This window comes from Leptonychotes weddellii, chromosome 3 (genome assembly GCF_054177405.1).
Source record: "Leptonychotes weddellii isolate Sample4059 chromosome 3, ASM5417740v2, whole genome shotgun sequence".
Taxonomy (NCBI): domain Eukaryota; kingdom Metazoa; phylum Chordata; class Mammalia; order Carnivora; family Phocidae; genus Leptonychotes; species Leptonychotes weddellii.
This window is the reverse complement of record NC_138371.1, coordinates 28168310-28191602: the sequence shown is the minus strand read 5'-3', so window position 1 is coordinate 28191602 and position 23293 is coordinate 28168310. Positions and strand designations below refer to the sequence as shown.

Sequence of the window (23293 nt, the reverse complement as noted above, 5' to 3'; positions counted from 1 at the left end):
CACTTAGATCCATAGAAAGAGGAAATGTCCATATTCTTGTAAAGAGAGTGTGCTGTGATAATGTAGGCAGTAGATTTGAAAATAATTAAAAATTGTCCTTTATTAAAAAAAAAAAGAACTTAGGTATCTGGACTGTTTTTTTTCCCCCCTCAAATAAGTTTAGGTTAATTCCAGGATGAAAAATGAACCTTTAAAGTCCTTTATACAAAGAAAACTGCTGAGATTATGGCTACCTCATAAAGCCAAATGAAAAATGACATGGGGTGATTATGATTCTTTTTAAATATTTTGTTGATAATATGAATTAGAAAGTGAAGTATATACTTAAATATTTTTCTTCCTTCTTGAAGAGGAGAATAAGTAGTATTGTCAGAACTTGGATTATGAGATAAAATTGAAAATTTATCCTGGAATTGGTGTTTTTATACTGAGACTACTTTTGTTTAAGACAATATATCACAAGCCAAGCCAACCACAGTCTTCTTTGTGATTTAATCTTTGGTATTGTGGTGTCTCTCCACCAACCCCCCATCATAAGATGGGAGGACTCTAGATGGTCTGTGAGCCAGTGGATTCCTTTGAGTTTTTGAATTTATGAATTTACTAGTCAAGGGTTGAAAACCCCACATTTGGGGGTAGGGGTGGGGAAGACCTGTTTTAGAATGAGAAATTAGCCTATTTATAAATGTAAGTAATATAAAATTCTCACATTTTTATTTTGTTTCTTTATTAGAGTAATTCTGTAACTTCGGATATAGAAGACCCTTTTCCTTAAAGATGTTTATAAATTAGTGAATTTTCAGGTTGTAGAGCAAGACACAAGAATTAACTGATAGATTGAGAAAGGTAAAATTTGGTGTTTTGCTCAGACTTTCTGCACAGAGTTGCACAGTAATTGTGGAATCATGCTGAACCTCTGAAAACATTTTTTCTTCTTGAAGTACAGTTGACACACAATGTTATGTTAGTTTCAGGTGTACAACATGGTGATTCAGCAACTCGATACATTATGCTCACAAGTGTAGCTCCCATCTGTCACCATACTCTGCCATTATAACACCATTGACTATATTCCCTATGTGGAAAACATTATTTTTATGATACAGCAGAGATTTCTTCTTGCAAGAAGTTTCTCTAACTTTAGGTTCAAAGCCCAAAGGAGCTTTGAGGTTCTAGATGTAGGTTTCAGAGTTGGAAGGGCTCTTCAGGATCACACAGTTCTTCTTATCCTATAGCTTCCTTGAGAGATGCAATGTAGCCTTTGCTTGACTTCTTACGGGAATGAAGAACTCACTGTCTCATCATACAACCCACTCCATTTTTGCATAGCTCCTTTTGAAAGATCTTTCTCATGCTGCAATTCAGTATGCCTCTCTATTGTTTATGTAACTCTTCTGGAGCGGTACAGAACATGCCAAATCTTTCTTGTGTATGGCAGCCTTTTAATTTGGTGGGACTCCGACTGATATGGTCATTTAACTTTTACAAATTCACCTATAAAAGCTCAACCAAAGAAAAACAGGGGGATAAGAATGTGAGTAGTGTAGCTAATTTGACTTATATGAGCAATGAGCATGTATTCGAGAGGAAGCACAAAATGGCTGTTACTCCTCTCTTGTCTCAATTTCCATATGTTAATGGTAATGTGAGTCTGTCTCTGGCCTGAATATGATTTTAAGTGTTTAAGATAAGCATTTTTTACAGACTGTTGTCTCCAACATAACCCACATACTTTAAGATGCTTAACTGAAAATATAATAATTTGCCAGTCCTGGTTCAGAAACAAGTAGTGTTGGACTTGAGATGTTCGTCTCCAATATGGTGTCTCCCTGAGACATGACTAGTGATGATTTTAACAATAAGAGATTTCTATCTTTGATAACTTGAAAAGCCCAATGCCCAGTAAACTGTGGTTCTCCTATGTTTGAAATGGTAAAAATGTTTCCCTTTGTTTTCTCCAGTTTAAACAAAAGTAAATCATGTCTTACCATGAGTGAGCTGGCCCTATTTCCATCCCCCATATTGGTGTTCTACAGTTTGTTGACAATCATCTCTTAAATTTTGGAAAAAAAAAAAAAATGCTTTAAATGTGGGTAACCACTTAGTATAGAATGAGATTATTACTTGCTCTGTTCTGGACACAGTACTATGATAATATGTAATTATGTAATATGTACTATGATAATAGCCCAAGATCGTGGTAACATTTTTAACATATTTGTCACACTGTTGACTCATTAAGCCTGTGGTTCATGAAGCCTCTTCTCTGGATCTTTCTTGCAAGTTTTGAATAATTGATGGTCAGTGAGCTACATTTTCTGTTGGTGGGTTAACCAGGCCTCCCTGTCTTTTGGCACTTCTACATTCCTTTCTTTCCTTTGCCTAAATATATGTTCTTATACTTCTAAGGAAACTTGTTCTAAACAGTTTTTTAGTGGTCTTTATTTAACTGTAGAGATGATCATGTGTAAAGGGAAACTAGGTATTTCAGTTTGAAAGAAGAAATCACATTTTTTTGAAGCAGACAGTTCCTTTATGTAAACATTTTTTTAAAGATTATATTTATTTGGAAGATTGAGAGAGAGTGAGAGAGCACAAGCCAGGGGAGTGGCAGAGGGAGAAGCAAGCTCCCCACGGAGCAGGGAGCCCCACGTGGGGCTCAATCCCAGGACCCCAAGATCATGGCCTGAGCAGAAGGCAGATGCTTAACTGACTAAGCCACCAGGTGCCCCTAAACATTTTTTTTTTTTTTTTTAAGAGAGAGAGCATGCACAAGAGCATGCGGAAGAGCGAGGGAGAGAGAGAATCTTAAGTAGTTTTCATGTCCAGTACAGAACCAGGTGTAGGGCTTGATCTTAAGACCCTGTGATCACGTCCTGAGCTGAAATCAAGAATCGGATGCTTAACCGACTGAGCCACACAGGCACCCCTTTGTGTAAACATTTTTAAAGTATAACACACCTACGGGAAAGTGCACAAGTAAGTGCAGCCAGGACACACCTCAAGAAATAGAACATTACCCCAGAGGCCCCTTTGTGCCCTTTTACACTCATGGCTCTAAATGGTCTCCTGACTTCTAACATTGTGAATTAATTCTGCCTGTTTTTGAGCTTATTCATGGAATCAGAGTATGTACTTTTTTGTACTTGGCTCTTTTTTGATCATTGTTATGCTGTGAGATTCAGTGTTATGTTGTGAGATTGCTAAGATATTTTCTATTGTAAATTGGTGGTGAATATTCTCAAGTGCATCCATTGTGATCATCATCTAATTTTTCTCCTTTTTTTCCTTGATTCATTTGGTGAATAACCTCAGTTGATTTTTAATTTTAAATCACTCTTGCATTAAGAGAATAAATCCCACGTGGTCATGGTGTGTCATCCTTTACAATATATCACTGAATTTTGGTTTAAACATGTTTTATTTAAGATTTTTGCATCTGTATCCATATGCAAATTTTTATAAATTTTATAACTTTCTTGTAATATCCTTGTAAGTTGTTGGTATCAATGTTATGCTGTCCTCATAAAAAGGGGGATGGGAAAATTTTTCTCTTCTAGTTTCTGGAAGTATTTGTATGAGATTGACACTCTTCCTTAAAACATTAGGAAGATATTATCTGTGAAGTGATCTGAGTCTGGTTCTTTATGGGAAAGTTTTAAAATTTAATTGTTATCTTTGTGTTTCTGTTTTCTATCTTTTCTCAGTTTTGGTAAGTTATATTTTTCAAAGAATTTGTTCATTTTATTGTCAATTTTATAGGTCTAAATTTTTCCCAAATCTTTTTAATATCTGTAAGATCTATGATGGTATTGCTTGCCTTTTTCCTTGACAGTGGAAATTTTTTTTGATCAGTTTTCCTAGATATTTGTCAATTTTATCAAGCCTTTCATAGAATAGAACATTATTCTGTTTTTTCCTCTTTATTTCTTTCCTTTAGTGTTTGGGTTTGACTAGCTATTCTTTTTCTAGCTTCTTGAATTTAGCTTTTCTTTTTTGCTAATATTTGCACTAAAGACCATAAGTTTGCCATTAAGCACTGCTTTAGCTGTATCCCACAATTTTTTTGTTGTTTTAATTATTTTAGGTTAAAAACTATTTTCTAATTTCCTTTATTTTTATTTTTATTTTTTTTTTTAAAGATTTTATTTATTTATTTGAGAGAGAGAATGAGATAGAGAGAGCATGAGAGGGGGGAGGGGCAGAGGGAGAAGCAGACTCCCCGCTGAGCAGGGAGCCCGATGCGGGACTCGATCCCGGGACTCCAGGATCATGACCTGAGCCGAAGGCAGTCGCCTAACCAACTGAGCCACCCAGGCGCCCTCCTTTATTTTTAATATATGGATTATTCAGAACTGTATTTCCTAATTTCCAAATAGCCAGACATTTTCTAGATATCTTTCTGGAATTCAGCTTTGGTCAGAGAATATATTCTGAGTGATTCCAGACTTTTAAAGTTGGTTATAAATTCCATGTGCACTTGTACAGAATGTATTTTCTAATATTTTGGGGGTACAGTGTCTTGTATGTATGGAATATGAATTAGGTCAGTTAATTGTGTTTGTCAGGTGGTTTATATCTTTGTTTCCTATCAAAAGTCTCACTGATTTTTGGATATATTTTTTTAATTATTTTGTTTTCCTTTTCAAGTTTTTATTTAAATTTCAGTTAGTTAACCTGCAGTGTAATATTAGTTTCAGGTGTAGAATTTAGTGATTCATCACTTACATACAACACCCAGTGCTCGTCACAACAAGTGATGATTAGACCCATCACCCGTTTAACCTACCCCCACACCTTCCGTCCAGTAACTCTCATTTCTCTATAGTTAAGTGAATTGGTTTACTTTTTTAAAAAAATATCTGTCCATTTTGGCAATATGTGTTGAAGTTATGTTATCGGGTACATAGATTTAGGATTGTTTTCTTAACATTGGATTGACCCTTTTATCATGGTGAAATGTTGCCCTTTACCTTTAGTAATGTTTCTTAAAGTCTCCTTCATCTGATGTTGGTATGGCTATATCAAGTTTCTTTCGGTAGGATCATAGATTTTTTTTTAACGCTGGGAGTAAATTTACAGATGGACAGATTCACCTTCTTTTTTTCCCATAAATTGAGGCTTATAATTCTGTTGTTGAATTTGCTGCATATTACTTTCAATCCAGCATTTAAAAACCCCTGGTGCCATTCTAGTTCTCCTGAGTTCTTTAGAAACATACTTGATTAAAGTGGTATCAATGCATGTTCTTGTCATACCCTTTTCTCAAATTTGCATTGGTTAATCTTTTTCAGGAAGTTGGAGGAGTGTTCTAAGTCAGGGCCAGCTCATAATCTCAATATCTATTACTGCCTTTTCTGGTTAATTCTTTCCTTTCAGGTGTCAGTGCTGCTCTGCTAGGCTTTGCTCAGGCATCATTTTCAGGAACTGCTTTTTCCCTACACTGTGTGTGGTTGGTTATTCAAAGACTCTTGCTCTCCACCTGCACAAAACAGTCTCTAGACCTGTTCTGACTACTCTTTCCTTCCTGGGTGCTATTCTGGGGCATCTTACTCTCTCTTGGTCTGGAGTAGACAAGGGATTAACCACAGAGGGTTATGATAGAAGTAGTTAAAGTGTGCATGCATGGAAAACTTCATAATTCTCTATTTAATTTCTGATGCCTCAAGCTTCCTCTCTGCTCTTGGCGGGAAGATATTTTTCCCTTGCTTCTCCAACCTTTAATTCCATGATTATGGGAAATTATCTTCTCTAGCTTCTCTCACCTGTAAAATACTGGACACAGGGAAAAATTTGGGGGGCCTTCTATTATTGCCCTGTTATGTCCTCTACACTTGGACTTGAATGTGCTGCATTGTGCAGAAGGCCAGAGAGCCTCCATGTTTACTAATGATGAAGCAACTGAGGCCCAGGGGAATGGTGACTTGCCTGGATCCATATACTTAAGGGGCAACAGAGATGGATTTGATCCCCTTGCGTTATTCTTAGGTCCTTGTGATTTATTTATTTATTTATTTATTTAAGATTTTATTTATTTATTTGAGAGAGAGAGAATGAGAGACAGAGAGCATGAGAGGGAGGAGGGTCAGAGGGAGAAGCAGACTCCCTGCCGAGCAGGGAGCCCGATGCGGGACTTGATCCCAGGACTCCAGGATCATGACCTGAGCTGAAGGCAGTCACTTAACCAACTGAGCCACCCAGGCGCCCCGAGGTCCTTGTGATTTAAAAAAAGAAATCACTTGTTTTCTATGTTTAAAAAGAACATCTTGGCTCTGCTGTTTATTAAGCATTTAACCTTGGGTAAGTCAATTCACCTAGCCGTGCCTTGCTTTTCTCATCTGTAAAAATGGATTGATAACTATTTCCTGAGGCTGTTTGAGGTTAAACAAGCTAATCATACAAAACTCACAGCACCCATAGCACCTGGCCTGTAGTAACCACTAAAGTTATCTGCTACAACGATGACTATCAAAATGGTGAAATCTTATTTTATGAGTATATTCCACCAAATTCATAAAATTAAATTCTACATAGAAAATTTTAATTTTCCATTAAGTTTATTTTTTACCATTGTTCTTCTGTCCCAGTGAGTGAGATTGTGTGAAAACATTAAGTCACCAAGAAACCTTAGCTGCACTACTGAGCTATGTAATTGGCCACCAGTGATAAACACAGCTCTTTTCCAACATTGACTTTTCTTTTGTAGTGCCCGCCTCACTTCTGGGCCTAGCTGCCATTGCAGGCTATTTTTTTTTCTCTTTTTGGACCAGAAGCATTTTGCTTAGAACCATCCATGTTTTCCCTCTTTTGATGATTGACATAATCTCAGTGCTTGGTAGTCAGCGGCACTTCAGTATCTGGCTTGCCAGCCTACCTCTCCCGATACTGCCGATGGAGAGTTATTGTTCTTCAGAACTCTGGCCAGTAGAGATTTTCTCAGGTATTAGGGTCAAATTTTGTGTCATCTACCCACAGTGAAGGATATTTATTGCTACTAACATCAGTGCTTATTTGGAACAGTTTCTACATTGATCATTATAAGTTCTCTGTAAAACGGTCTTCTTTCCATAATGTGTATATGCATTTGTTTCCCTTTCCAATTCATCCTTGTGGCTATTTTTAATTTTAAAATTCCAGTAGTGTTTAAGTTAACTGTGTATTATTTGAAATTTATGATAAGGTACCATCAGAAATAGAGGAAACAATATGTTATTTTTCAATACTTTAAGAACCTAGGAGTGTAAGTTGTAAGATTTATTGTATAACACATTTACTAGAGATATTTTCAAAATAATTTGTTTTATATATTACAGATATTTGTGCAAAAGAAAGGTAAATTAATGTCATGATCCTGAAAAATACAGTAAACTTTTGCAAGTGATTAATTGTGTGAAACTAGACACACATGTGAACATCTTTTCATGTTTGATCAGTTTTATTCCTGGTGGTAATAAAACTAAGTAAATGAAATGCAAAATCTTGACTGCAAGGTAATGGTTGAAGTTTTTAGATGCATAAAGGAGTCAGGGTGAATTTATGGTCTTATAATGGCTGTCGGCTACTAATATTGTATGTATATTCTCAAAGTGATCTATAGCACCATAGCCAAAATACCATGGGGACAAAATCACAGTTAGTATGTGCTGTGTTTGTTGATTTACCTCCCTTGGACATGTAAAATATTAATTGAGACGACTTTGATATAGCTTGTCTGTTTTTGTTCAGGATTGGATGTGTGCTCATCATTAGTCTACTCTTTTCTGGGATGTATAAAATGGCAGTATCGATGTGAGACAGTAGTGTTAGAATCGCAGGATTTTTTTATATTCTGGCACCATGTATTTCACTTGAAAAGTTTTTTGGATTGAATATATGATTCCAAAATGTTCAAAATAACTTTATTACTTGATTTAGTTCTGTAAGGCTTTTTCCTGTACTCCTTTGAATCACAATTAGATGATTAGAGATACATGTTGTAGTTGCAACTCCTAGGTCTTATTTTCCAGAAGGTCTTAGATCCTGCAAGTATGTGTGATAGCAGAATGCTGTGTGACTTAACAGCCCCCTCATGCTGCCACCTGTCTGTTCCTCCCTTTGCTACTGATCAGATCCTGTCCCCTCTTACCTCCTGAGTTTGCCTATTTTAAAATCAGAGTCCTTGGTTTTCTCCTCTCTGTTTCTACCTCTAGGCAGGAAAACAGGCACACTTTAACTCACACTGCAATTGTTGGGGGTAGTTGTTTACCTCAGTCTTAGGTGATAAAGTCTACTTTTACAAACTGAGCATGAGAAAAAAGCAGACAACTTAATAGATGTCTGCTTTTAAGTAATTGAATATATTAAAAACAAACTCTATAGAACGCTTCAGAATACATCACCTTTTACAAACATGGTTAGAATCAACAGATTTCATCTACAGTGCTCTAATATATCAAAAACCAACTCAATAGATATTAATAGAAATTAATTAAATTGAACTCCCTTTGTAAGAAGGCAGTTTTGACAAGGAAAATGTAATACCCTATAGATTTCAATTAGAAGTCCTAATTGAGTATATTTGGAAAAAATACATTGCCTATGGCATGGCCATAGCCAAAAGACTTACTTCCCAAAGATTACAGGGGGAGTTCTTTCTTTTCTGTATGGTCCAGTGGCAGCTACATAGCATTTTGTCTACTCTAGTATTCTCCTTATTTAGAATCTAGTCTTTTGTACTTAGCTCACCTTTTATAGCACAATCACCTTGAATTGGTAAAGATCTCTGATTAAAGAATCTGATTGATGGGTGTGCTATGCTTTTCTTTACTTGGTTATACAGTGACTTCTCCTATCTTTGTGATCTTTCTGGGTAAGAGAATCAGGTACTTAAAGTTTCCTAACCATTAGTGTTTCCACCTATATTAGAAGCAAAGAAATTCCTTTCATTTTACTTGGAATAGCTCTTCGTGTACTCTATAGAAAACTTAATTTTGAAATGTCACAGGAGAATTCCTTTGTATTTTTTTAAGCCTATGACTTTACCAAGTCAGATTACTGAAAAGCTATGTACATAGGCCACATTTCAGTAGCCCTCTGCATAGATGCTTTAAAAGCGTTACTTTTATTTAATAGTATGTCCTTGCCTTTTATTGGGGGGCGGGTAAAGAGGAGCCTGTGTGACAACCATTTCTATTAGTTTTTGTAAAATTGCAGTTGAATTTTGTGGGCTATGTTAGTTCTTATCCTTTATGAAGATTCATATGATAAAGGCTTAGCACTTTATTCTAGAAGAATTATTCCCACTTTGAGAAGCTTTCTAAGAATCACAGAGCCAGATTGATGATAGCTTAGGTATTCTGCTAAAAAACTTGCTAATGTTTTTCTTCATTCATCAGTTCATATTTTTGTCTCATTATTCTGGTTGACCTTTTGTATCCTCTCTGGAAGTAGGCAGTACGTGTGGAACTGAATGAGCTGCGTCATTTAATTCTGAGTTCTAGCATCAGAGTATTTAGCCACATATCAAATTGAGAAATTTTTCCTAAGCAGGTTTTTAAAATAGTACTTGGAGATCTCCTAAATCACTTCTCCTGTTCAGTGAACTCCTCGTTCAGCTCCAAACACAGTTCGAGTTGCTGCTGTGTGTAGCTCTTGCTCTACACGTCATCTCAAATCTTGGAGTTGAGGACATGCCTACAACTTTGGGAATGTCAGTTTGAATTTCTAATCCCATTTCAAAAAGTACCCTCAAGAAGATCTTTTTTCTTCCCCCAAAGTGTTCTTGGGATTACCTAAATTGGAGTTATAAAAATTTCTTGAATATGCTTTTCAGATAACTGTGGCACTTTATTTTTGCATTGCAATTTATCTTCCGGGATAATTGATGAAATATGTATGCTTTGATTTACTGATTTACCTGAAACAGGATAAAAATGGCAAATGTTTATTGAGATAGAAGTAACATTTATTTTTGGTGTTCAAGCATTTCATTACCAGAGCCTATTTTTAATGAGTCAGCTTATTTTTTAAATTAAACTGTATTTTTAAAAAGCTTACATCATGAAACTTGTTGATTGTTGTACCGTAGGATCCTGGCTACTGGGTGAAGATTCATCACTTAGAATACACAGATGGAGGAATCCTGGATCCAGATGATGTTTTGGCAGATGTCGTTGAAGACAAAGATAAGGTAGAAGACTAAAACTCCTCTTTGTTTTCCTCCATAGAGCTGCATGTTTCCTAGAGATTGAGATCCTTAACAAACTCATATGTCAATTATTATTAAAAGATACCATCTGTTCAGGCTTCACCTGAATAGCCCGTAAATCAAGGTTCTTCATCAGATGTTTGGGAAAAACTTTGTCAAGGTTTGGGAATCTGTTCATGGTGGCCTAATTAGCAGACACTTCATTCCCAAGAGTTCCTGATGTGTCTCAATAAATTAGTGTCAGGTTCTGAGGCCGTTGGAGTTCTCATTGCCATTGTTGGCTCTGGGGTTTCTTCGTGGCCCTTGCTAAATCTTCAACTCAATGCCTATGATTTGAATGTGTTTCAAAATAGAGAATACAACGGGGAGAAAAATCTTCTGAGGAACTATGGTGAAGACTTTTTCTTTCTTTCCTTTTTTTTTTTTTTTTTTATAGTAGCTGGCAAACACCTGTCTTTCATGATGGTCTTTGTTTTCATTGCTAAAGTAAAAACAAAACAAAACACTAACTTGAATATTCCAAAAAGTTGGAACTTATTTTGCCACCTACTTGGGAATAACCCCATTGCAAACATCTTATTTTAATAAGATTTTTCTTCTGATGATAAACTGGAAAGGGTGTGAGAGCATACTTCAGTTGCCACACACTGAATTTTTGCTGTTGAGACACATTGTTTTATGCCTGCTTCTGTGTTGGGTTCCTTTTATCAGTGGTTCTTGTGTCCTCCCGAACTGAACCACACCTCTCCCTGAGGGATCCTTGCTTCAGAATTTCTTCTCCTGTGTATCCTTAGCACTGTTTGTACTAGGCTAATTTATGTGTGTATATGTGTTTCTCTCTTTTGTTTTTCTGCACTCTCAGGGAGGGAGGGAGGGAGGGTGTGTGTGTGTGTGTGTGTGTGTGTGTGTGTGTGTGTGTGTGTGTGTGTGTGTGTGTGTGTGTGTGTGTATACCAACTGCACTGGATTATGAATAAGTGATTTATTGAGCTCAGGTAAAATTTACATTTTTCCTTTTCTGTAAGATCTTTTTGGACTGTTCAAATTTACGTTAGTCTTTGCGGACATTCTGTCCATTTATTTTCCCTGTTTTCTGTTGGAACTCAACCCTGGTTTGCTGATTTGCTTTGTTTTATAATTACTCATTTCATAATGGACTTATCTCCCTAAATAGATTGTAAATTCTAGATGACATGGACCAGAAGATTTTTATTTCCTTTGTGTTCTTTGTATTAATAATATCTGGTACAGTCTTTTACCCAAACTTGATTCTCAAAGAACACTTAACTGAATTAATGAGTGGAAAAGAAAGCTTTACTCTCTGTAGTTGACTCCTGTTAATACATAATTTTGATGCAGACTTCCTGTTGATGGCTTGGTCTCCCAGAAAATAATAATATATTATTTACATTGAACTTTGAGGGAGGACTTTCACCTCTATTTGTTTCACTTTCTGCCTTTCTGCAGCCATCTTCTTATTTTGAAATAGTCTAGGCATTTGGTCTGTTTGTTAATGAAGAAGGTCTTCCCTTCTCCGATTTCACTGATGTCCAGTGGATTAAAATTAAATGCCAAAAAGTAGCAAGTTTAAGAAGGGCCAGAAGAAAATGTCTTACCCCAGCCTTATCCAAGACCTAATTACAGGAAGGATGTTTCCATGAGCGGCGCTCAGGGAAATCATTTGTCCTGCAGAGCTCTTCCCTTTAGAGAATTCTTTTTAACTATCCTGGCAGTGCCCTTTTAACTATAATCCATTTACTAGACACAGAAACAGCTTTTATTATATGTAATCTCGGTTTTAAAGGGACTTCACCAGTACTGGATCAGGTGAAAAAATGAGGTAGTCAGTTAAAATCCTAGCAAAGGATTAGTGCTGTTTGGGCACAGGTTTGCCTATTTCCTTAATGTACCTTCACATGGAATACACTGAGCCTAATTGGTATTGTGCTGCAGAGTAGACGAGAATGTACACTTTGGATATTGCTGGGAAAAAAATACATGCTCCCATTTTTCCTTTTTAAAAATAAGTGAAAAGGAGAGCATCGCTTTTTTTCCTGACATTGTCTCTGCATTCTGAAGATTTTCTGATAGTTTATGTATCTAGTATGGAAAGAAGGTTCTGCCAGACTTTGACCTTACTTTTTTGTAAGTTAAGATTAAGAAGTAATTAGAAGTGATACTTGTAAATGTTTAGTGATATATCAAATTGACCCAAGATCCTTTGAGACAGTATCAAGCTTAGATAAAACTACAATTCACCTATTTTCAAATTGGCTATCTAACAATCTCTTGCATTTAGAATATAGACTGCAAGCCCAAAGAGGCATGGATGGATGTACATAATCCTTGGTCAACACCCGCTTCACTTCCTAGAAAAACCTCTCACAACAGGTGAAAATGGCAATTAGGAACCTTTGATAGCCTAGCCGCAAAGGAGGAAGCAGGAGAAACAGAAATTTAGAATCAGAAAGCAGTGCAGGCTGAGGCCATTTATTCAGTGTAAGAAAGAGCCATCCAGTACACTTCTGCAAAGACTGAAATTAGAGGCTGAATGGTATTCTACTTAAAATCACACAGTTTTCTAAATAAGTGACTTTCAAAACTTCTGGTACCAGAGGTGGTTTGCCTTTGGTCTTATCTCAGTTATTCCTTGGGCCAACACAGTGCGTGGTGCACATGGTGCCTCTTTGGGAGGTTTTTTGTTCTGTTTTATCTTGTTTTCCCAGTAGAGCCCTTTCACAGGGGAGCTGAGTTTTTAACCATGTTGCTCTATTTTTATCCTGTTTTATCGAAATATTATTGGAGCAGCTTTGGAATTTTGCATCTTATGATAACTAGTATTTGTGTAAAATCTTATGCTGTGACTTAATTATCCAGTTATAACAGTCATTCTTAAAAATTCTCCAGTTTTATGTTTGTGTTATGTTTTATGTTATGTTTCTGTGTGATGATTGAAGTTCTTTGGGATAAATACCTGAAAATTTACTGTTTTACGCAAATTTCTTTTCTCTGGCTGCCCAAGGCTACTGACGTAGTTCACCCAATAACAACTACTTAACATTTTATGGAGCACTAACAGTGGCCGAGAACGTCTTTGGCAATTATATATTCTATTTTATTTCACAGCAACCCTGCGGGCAGGAGCTATTTATTATCCCTATTTTTAATTTCTGAGAATAGCCCCAGAAATTATAAGTGACTTGCTGAAGATCACACAGGGTGTAAGTGGAAGAATCAGACTAGAATTTAAATTTCCATACTCCTTTGTTCTTCTTCAATGTGCCAAGCAGTGTGTTGGGTGTCTGAATCTGTAATTGCTAATTATGAAAACTCATGAATTATAAATAAGCATGAATTTGTTTTTACATAGCACCATTGTTAAGAAAAGGTAGGTAATAGAACTATGGAGTGTAACAAAGTTATTTTGAATTAATTTATCACACATAAATAAATTCAGCTTTCTTTGCCTGAAGCCTGTACCTGATTTATTGTAAAAGGGTTTTGCCTGTGTTGCTGTCCCTTGCATCCCTTTCTCCATGTCCCAGATTACTCCTTTGAGGACTTGGTAGACTACACTTGTCTAACAACTATATGCCATTTTGTAGGAAAATATATTCTGTATTTCAGTAACTACTTTTCAGAAAGATTGCAAATGTGCACAAATTATATGCTGTGCTGTCTGCAGTAGGCAGAGTGATAGCCTCTAAAGATACCTAATCCTAATGCCCAGAACCAGTGAGATATATATTACATGGGGAAAGGGTCTTTGCAAATGTGATTAAGGACGTTAAAATGGGGGGAGATTATTTTGGATTATTTGGGTGGGCCAGGTTTAATCACAAGGGTCCTTATAATTCAAAAGGCAGGCAAGAGAGTCAGTATTAGATAAAGTGTGAAAAGAGTTGACTGTCCAATGTTGACTTTAAAAATAGAGCCAGGGGCACCTGGCTGGCTCAGTCAGTAAAGCATGTGACTCTTGATATTGGGGTTCTTAAGTTCAAGCCCCATGTTGGGTGTAGAGATTACTTAAAGATAATAAAATCTTTAAAAAAAAATGGAGCCAAAGAATGCAGGCAGCTTCTAGAAGCTGGAAAAGAAAAGGAATAGATTTTCCTCTAGAGCTTCCATATGGAATACAGCCCTGCTGACCTCTTGATTTTAGCCCAATGAGACCAATTTCAGAGTTCTTACCTCTAGAATTACCAGGTAAATTTATATTGCTTGAAGCCACCATGTTTGTAGTAACTTGTTATTAACATTGTAGGACACTAATGCAGTGTCTCTTATCCTATTTTAAACTTCTAAAATGATGTTTTTGACAAGTTGGGCTTTAAGATTTTGTAGGACAAGGAAAATGTCTTATGTTTCAGATTAGTTCATCACTCTGGGCATTCTCTCCAAAGTACATCACAAGTTGAATCTCCATTCATGGGGTGAGCCCTTGCTCTTTAGGCCTTGAATGTTATGCTGTTTTGTGTAGAAATGATTTCAGGGTCACACCGGAGCTATGTAATATTGACTTACCAGTTTCTCATTGTGATATATAATGACTCTAAGAAGTCTACAGACTAACATCTAACAAAGCCCCTGCAAAGCTTAGCATTAGCTGATATTTTTTTGAGTGTGAGAACCTGAGTATTGAACTTTTTTAATGATTGTCTTCCTTGTTATTATTTCTTGTTTTTAGAAGGCAATTGCAATATAATACTGAAATACAGCAATGTATAACTTGTTATGTAAATCGGATTGCTGCCATGGTTTTACAAAAAGTAAATACATATACAAAAGTAAAATTTTATTATGTGGTAAGGTACAATGAAAGAATGTTTCTATCTTTGACTAAATTTTAACTATCATAGGGGTTAATTTTGGAGAAATGACAAAATCTCCTGGATTTTAGTGATGGTGGGTTGGCCTCAGGGATCACACTTAATATCTGGGACTCAAATATTCAAGTGTCATTTCAGTTTCATCCTTTACTACCTATGAGTCCTTGGGTAAGTTTCATGTGTATTAGCCTTAATTTGCCCATTTGTAAAATGGATATAATGTTTTTATCTTGTGTCTGAAAACTGTATGAAGTTTTCAGTATAGTATGGTATATAGTAGGTGCTCAAATGTTAGCTGTTGAATATTGTGATAGTTTTTGTTAGTGTATTTTTTACCTGTGCATTTTGATTTAATCATTAAATGTTTAAAATATTAAAATATCAAAGGCTATATATAGTACATTCTGTTTTTTAAAAATCTTATTAAATTTGTTTGAAAGTTATTAAATTGTGTAATAGTTTTATGGGAAGATACTTTATTATGACAAAACATTTGGATTTATGTATTACTGAGAAATCAAAATGCCAGTATGACTAACTTTAAAACAGGAATCCTTTTATCAGAACACAGTGCTTGGTAATAGAAGAAGCATTCAAGGATCCAATGTGCTTTTGAGATGGAGACTGTTTTGCACACTGAACTAGTGACCTAAAACCAGACACTGTCCTTACGCCCAAGTCTCTCTCTGATCACGCTCTGTTGCCCCCTAGTGGAATCCACAGCTACCTGGAAAGCAGCTTACGGGAGATACTCCCTGAATGTGATGATGTGTTTGTCTCTATTTCATTCTCAATTTTACTGTATTTTTAGTCCAGCTTAGACTGCATAGTGGATAGTAAAACCAGACTGAATATTTCAACCAATGGTTGTTATTTCTTCATGGTTTTCAACCATACCAATACTTACCTTTGCTTTTTTTTTTTTTTAAGATTTTATTTATTTATTTGACAGAGACACAGCGAGAGAGGGAACACAAGCAGGGAGAGTGAGAGAGGGAGAAGCAGGCTTCCCACTGAGCAGGGAGCCCAATGTGGGGCTCAATGTGGGGCTCGATCTCAGGACCCTGGGACCATGACCTGAGCCGAAGGCAGACGCTTAATGACTGAGCCACCCAGGCGCCCCTTACCTTTGCTTTTTTATAAGCCATCTTAGAAGGATTGAAGCAAAATCTTTGCATTTATAAAACTCCTTTTCATTTAGACTTCTTCCCATCTTCCTATTCACTGGTTGAAGGGCAAATGGCTGGTTGTGATAAAGTATGTAACTTTTTCAGTATGGAGTTGGACAATTTATGCAGTTTGTATTTTTCTGCAGGTAGGGGATGCTTAATTAAGTTGGACTTCTTAAAAAAAAAAAAGAAAAGAAAAGAAAGGTCCTGCATTAATTACCTCATCTTGAGTCATTTTGTCAGTGAGGCTCCCGTTTCAAGGGAAACACCTATTTTAAGCCCTTGATTTTTTTTTTTTTTTTAAACAGATCAGAATATGGTGTTTTGGGGATTGTTTTCTTCTCAAGTTTTTCTTCGTTCATGGGTGTTGAAGTTTTGAAACTACATTTGAAGGGAAGTTTGCAGAATGTTTCAAAAGTCTGTGCAGAAGCTCCTAAAGATTACCTTGGCCAAGAAATTCCATCTCAAACTTTTAAGGGTAGATATTCTGTGCTTATCGAATTACAAAATTATAGAGTCATAGAACCTGAAGAGACCTCAGCAGTCATGTGGCCTAAACCCATCCTCTTGCCAAATATATATATAAACCCAGGAGTTTTAAAGGGCCCCATATTTCCAGCTGGTGTCTTTTCTGCGTCCATTTCTGCATTTCCTCCCTAGAATGCCGATAACATCTGGTCTGTATTAAAACCACTCTGTTTCCCTCCCTCCAAATTGGCTTCCTCCATTTGGCTTCCTTATTTCTGTTGATAGGAATATCTTAGTTATTCAGGTTTGAACCTGTCATCGTTTAAAAAATGTAGCTAGTAAATCCAACTTATTCTTTTCTTTAACGTGGCCCATGTGTCTGCTCCTCTCTTTGCATTTCCACGGCTACCAAATTTAAATCTGTAAAATCTCAGGCAAGGTTATTTCATTGATAAGGAATTGGTGGCCTTGGGTCCCCCCACCCCCCATTCTGTGCCGTGAGTGCAGGCAGAGTGGCCAAGAGCTTGGATTCTTTACAGCAGAGTCAGTTCATTTCTTGGCTCCACTATCCGTGTGGCTTTAGGCAAGTTACTTAATCTCTTTGTCCTTAGTTTCCCCATGGGCAATTGGGGCTAAAAAAAGTGTACTAATTTTACAAGTTAATACATGGAAAGTATTTAGGAGAGTCCCTGTCCTGTAGTAAGTCATCCGTGAGTGGTAGATACTATTATAATTATTATACTACTATTTTGTATATAATAAACCCTTCCTGGGGCACCTGGGTGGCTCAGTCGGTTAAGCATCTGCCTTCGGCTCAGGTCATGATTCTGGAGTCCTGGGATCGAGTCCCACGTCGGGCTCCCTGCTCAGCGGGGAGTCTGCTTCTCCCTCTACCTCTACCCCCACTCATTCTATCAATTGCTCTCATGCTCTCTCTCAAATAAATAAATAAAATCTTTTAAAAAGAAAACTATCCCTACACTATACTATACTATACTACTGTTACCACCATATAATATACTACTATTACTAACATAGTATTGGTTAAGTCCTACCATTCCTTTCAGTGTGTACTGAATCCAGCCCAAAATTCATAGCCATACATTATATTCAGCAGCTTCAGAATGCCCCCAAACTATCTGTCTCAGACTCAGCCTTCTCAAACCTTAACAGTAATGGAACTGCTATACTGACTGTTCTCTTATGTACTGTGCACTTTCTTGCTTCAGAGCCTTCTTTATGTTTAACTTGTCTAGTGTGTCCTTGTCCCTAATTCTTGTCTTATCGAAGATTTATTCTGTGGTTGACCCTTGAACAACGTGATCTACTTATATGTAGATTTTTGGATAAATACAGTACAGTACTGTAAGTGTGTTATTTCTTCCTCATGACTTTCTTAAAAATTTTTTTTTCTAGCTTGCCTTATTGTAAGAATATAGTATATATAATGTACAAAATATGTGTTAATCGACTATGTTGTTGGTAAGGCTTTTGGTCAACAGTAGGCTGGTAGTATTAAGTTTTGGGCGAGTCGAAATTACACGTGGATTTTAGACTGCAGGGGGTGCCAGTTAGGGCCCCTACCTGCCCATGTGGTTCAAGGGTCAACTGTATATGTTACAAAATGTAAGCTCCACCAGGAGAGGGTCTTTGTTTTATTCACTACTGTTTTCCCATGGCCTCTGCCATCGGGTGGCACTTTGTAGCTGTTCAGATAGCTGTAGAGTGGAATAGAGGAATGAATGAATGAATGTTTATGTGTGTATGTTTTTAGGTCTTTAGTAAGCCGTTACCAACTTTAAACTTTTTTTCTTGATAAATGAGAATGATAAATGATCCCTTTCTCATAAGTGTCATTGGGAAGGTTGAGAAGTTGTATGTAAAAATAAAGAAATTATAAAGTACTATAAACATGTAAAGAATATATTTCTGCTGCTCAGTTCTTACCAATCTTTCAAGATCCAGATCAAATTATATTTTTTTCCTAGTCAGTGTTTGCAGACCACCCCAACCCTAAGTAAAGTTCTCTGTGCTCTGTAATTTTATAGAAATCATTAGTAATCCCTTTGAAAAAATACACTATTGCTTAGTTACATGTATCAATTGCCATCTTAGAATTCTTAAGAATTTATGGTTTGGGGCACCTGGCTGGCTCAGTGGTTAGAACCTGTGACTCTTGATCCTGGGGTAGTGAGTTCAAGCCCCACATTGGGTTGTAAAACTTACATAAATAAAATAATAAAATAATAAATACTTAAAGCCAAAACCAAAACAAAAGAATACAAAAAAAGAATTTTATGGTTTAACTTAAGCCTTAATTTTATGTCCCCAAATGTCTTGTATGCTCCTTTATGACTGAGATAGCCTTTTATTTTATTATTTTATTTTATTTTTTTATTTTATTTTATTTTAAGATTTTATTTGAGAGAGAAAGAGCACAAGCAGGGGGAGCTGCAGAAGGAGAGGGAGAAGCAGGCTTCCTGGGATCATGACCTGAGCCAAAGGCAGATACTTAACCCTGTGAGCCACCCAGGTGCCCCCAGAGATAGACTTTTAAAATATTTTTTAACAACTGACTTGTTACCTGTGGTTTACCGTTTAATAAACATGTTTGATTTTAGTTAGTGAGAGAGCAAGTACTTGAATTGAAGCTTCCTAATTGTCCTTCATTTTCTTCCACCAAATTATGTTGTCTCTTTTGAATATTTCATTAAGAGGCAGTTTGTGGGCACTTTTCAACCTCAAAGGAGCACTTTGGAATCCATGTCTTTGTGACCTTACTGTGACAAATACGGATGGTGTTGGGAAGTAGCAACTTCAAGCAAATTGATCCAGCCAGATAATGGCCATGTCAAATTCGTTCTCCCTGGTGTCTCCTGCAGTTTAGCTTGTTGGCAACTATAGTGTGTGCGGGTGCGTGAGAAGGAGACAATACCTGTGCAGACCTGTGTGTGCAGAGTGTGTGTATACTTACCCTGCACGTGCTTGTTTGTTGCACACATCTGTGATGTGAAGGTTTCCCCGGAGGTTGGAAAGAAAAGAAAATTTTCAAGCTTGGTGGTGCTGTTAACTTAGTTAGGCATTGAGTACAGTGAAGAATAAACAGAAGAAAATGCTTGATATATGTGGAAAACTTCAAGTTTGGTTGAAGGGAAAAAGCCAATAAAACTTGAGATTACAATAATGCTTTACTTAGAGCGAAACATGTAATTCTAAAAAAAAAAGAATCAATGAACATTTTCACCATTACAGCATGCCTTTAGCCATATGTTACTGGATCTAGTTCTACCAGTGTTCTCTCTCATTAGGTTCTTTTGAAGCTATCTATGCCCAAGAGGTATGGGACCATTATTATTTAAAAATCATCTATTTTTGACTTATATACCTTACAAATGGCAATTTCATTAAAATACCTGAAATTACACCAAATAGAAAGCTACTTCAGTTACAAAATATCCTCTTTGAAAAATGCAAATGCGTCTCGGTGCTAATTGGGTGTCATATCGTCATCGCCTAAGTGTATATCAGTTCAATCAGATTGCATTCCCCGTAACATCTAGCTAAAACCAGCTTCACTGAGGAAAAACGGTAGAGTGTTAAGTGCCAGAGCATTGGGCTTTGGCAGGTTTTTTTTTTTTTAAGATTTTATTTATTTGTTTGACAGAGAGACACAACAAGCAAGGGAACACAAGCAGGGGGAGAGGGAACACAAGCAGGGGAAGAGGGAACACAAGGTGGGGGAGCGGGAGAGGGAGAAGCAGGCTCCTTGCTGAGCAGGGAGCCCGATGCGGGGCTTGATCCCAGGACCCTGGGATCATGATCTGAGCTGAAGGCAGACGACTGAGCCACCCAGGCGCCCCTGCCTTTGGCAGTTTGAATCCAGGTTTTTCTTACTATTCTAACCTAGCTCAACCTCTGTTTTCTCATTTGTAAAATCAGATACCCTGTCTCACTGACATCACTGGGTTCATGGGAATATCAAATGAAATTAAGAATATGGTAGCACTTTGAACTGTGATGCGCAAAGCAATAGAGCCCTTTCTTCTTACCCCTTGCGACAGGGGTCCTCAGGTGTTTGAGGAAACATTTACTTGTAGTCCAGGGGGGACTAGCTATGGAGAAGGACACTGAGCCAGGCAGAGAGGGATGTGAGAGAGGTTTGGAAGGAAGGAGGCTGGTTATGTAAGAAATAAAAGTCTTTTCTTTGTATCCAGTGAGGTGTCCAAGAAAACAGGGACCTCTATAACTTGGAAAGAAGGCAGCCGTGAGGGTTGTAGGAAGAGGCAGGTTACTGCGGGATTAAATTTACCCTTGGAAATCGAATGGCTGGGAAGCAGATATCAGAGCTTCTACATACAGACAAGCAAGGAAGGAATAAACTATAGTACAAAGACAGTTTCCCAGAGCTTTCCAAGATTCTGGAATCTGTTATAATTTCTGTGTATATATTCACTACATGGTTCCTGTTTTAATGATTGGCAGTAGGTTTCTTAAAATGGAAGGGAACTGTGTGCTTCTTTGAAGAGCTGCGGGCTATTCTCTGTCTTAGGAGAGATCTTAAGAAATCAGATAAAATGTTATGGAAAGAAAAGCACCTGAATACCTGAAATCCCGTGGTCAAGGAAAAACAAAACAAAGCAGTAGGGAGATGTCTCAGTACTAACAAGCTTAGGCAAACAACTACTTAGCTCCTTTATTTCACCAGGAGACTGTGAGCTATTCACCAATTTCATGAGACTAGCTAGCCATGTGCTGCACTCCTAGTTAATCTTACACTGTGCAGGTTCTTGCCTTTCCAGGAGCTCAGACTCACTTTATGTTATTAATGAGCTACATTGTGAATCAAGTGAATTTTTTTGGAGCTGCTCTTGGAATCAAATTAATGTTTGTAACACTTCTGTTGAGGTACTTGTTAAAAATTCCATTTACATGTATAGATGTCTTACATGCTTTACATGTATAGATACATTTTTAGTAAATAAGAATTTCCTTTTGGCTTTTAAAAATTGTAGCTTTTTAAAGTCCTGTAAGTATATAATTTTCTGTTTAAAAATAAAGTGTACTTCCCCATCATAAATATGGAAACTTCACTTAGAGAATTTTGGCAGGATTACTGCACTTTATATTTACTGCTTTAAGTTTTTAAGTTATCTTTTTAGATTCCCTTCTTCCGATGTTATGAATCAATTTTGAAGGATCAAATAACATTTCCTTAACTATAAAAAAGACTCTTTGTGCAGACTTTAATCAGGTATAATAGCATAAATGCTTGTTCATATTATCTTTATTAATATCAATCCAAAATGTTGCAAGTGAAACACACATACTTACACAATACTTAATCATAAACACAACAGAAAGACTGCAAAATAATGATTTGAGGTGATTGTAATAGCCCAACAATCTGAAATATGCAGTTTTATATACATATGTGTGTGTGTGTGTATACACATATATATATACACACATATATATGTGTGTATATATATAAACAAAAAGTTGAAGAATCTTCTAGTTCTTGATACCAGGTCTAGAACTTGATTTTCTAGACTATTAGCTTAGTGTAGCCACTCTGTACCACTCTGTAAAATGAACCTAATATGATGGCATAATGTGGTGGTCTAAATAGCTCACCTTTTAAGTGAAAATCTTAGAAAGCTTTTGGGTGATTATTTAAAAATGGAAATACTTAGTGTTGTGGAGATTGAAGAGCCTTGGGACTATACTTGAGAAGAGAGGGTGCAAGGGAACCTGCTAACTATCCTCACGTATTTGGGGGATCATAGAAAAGAAGGAATAAACTCATCCACCGTATCCCAACAAGTTGGTCCAATGAGGTTTTAAGGAAGGAAGTACATAACAGTTCAGTATAACAAATAGCTCTTCAGTGAAGTGTATGCTGCTTTGTGAAACACAGACCCTTAATCATTGAGAGAACATAAGCAAGAGTTCTGCAAACATTTGCCTGGAATTGCTCTTTTCGGTTTGGAGTGTGATTTGACCCACAACAGGCCAACTGTGAGTGTATAAGGCATGCATTTCCATCTAGAAATACAGGGTTGGCCTGTGTATTGTACAGTTGTATTATTGTTTGCTCACCCAGCATCCATTCTTCACTTTTGCCTTCCTAGGAGAATTCCACATTTGTTCAGGTAACTCCCTTCAACGTGTAGTGTATATGGTTTGGGCCGTATGACCACCCACATGCAAGGGTGAATTTGGGTGTCCTTCAGCTGTAATCTAGTTCCCTGTGCCAGTGATTACTTTGAGAATGGTCATGTGATTTGGTTTGTGCTAAAGATGCTCAAACTCAGCATTTAGCTGAGGCCATCTGGGATAGCTCTTTCCTTGGTCTTGTGGGAGAAGTTCCCTCTGAATTTTACCCTCAGAGCCTTAGGACCACGACCGCCATTCAGCTTCCAGCATGCAGTAGAAGCAGCCACGAGGAGAGCTGGTCTCCAGCGAATCTCTGGGACGTGGGTCCTGAGCCAGGGGATTCATCTAAGCGGAAGCCCCTCCAAACTCGGGACCTCCAATTACATGAGTCATATATTCCCTTATATTTCCACCTGTTTCAGTTGCACTTTTCTGTGACTCACAGATAAAAGTTTCCCATTTCTTACCCACTGTTGTAGGACTGTG

General features: G+C 37.0%; 1 protein-coding gene across 1 annotated transcript in view; it reads left to right on the top strand.

The window, feature by feature from the left end:
* PARD3B (par-3 family cell polarity regulator beta) overlaps positions 1–23293 on the top strand; it is a 985082-nt gene that overhangs the window by 132866 nt on the left and 828923 nt on the right. The window contains exon 2 of the mRNA XM_081813815.1: positions 10067–10168. Coding sequence (XP_081669941.1) covers positions 10067–10168 — 102 coding nt within the window. The remainder of the gene's footprint in view (positions 1–10066; positions 10169–23293) is intronic.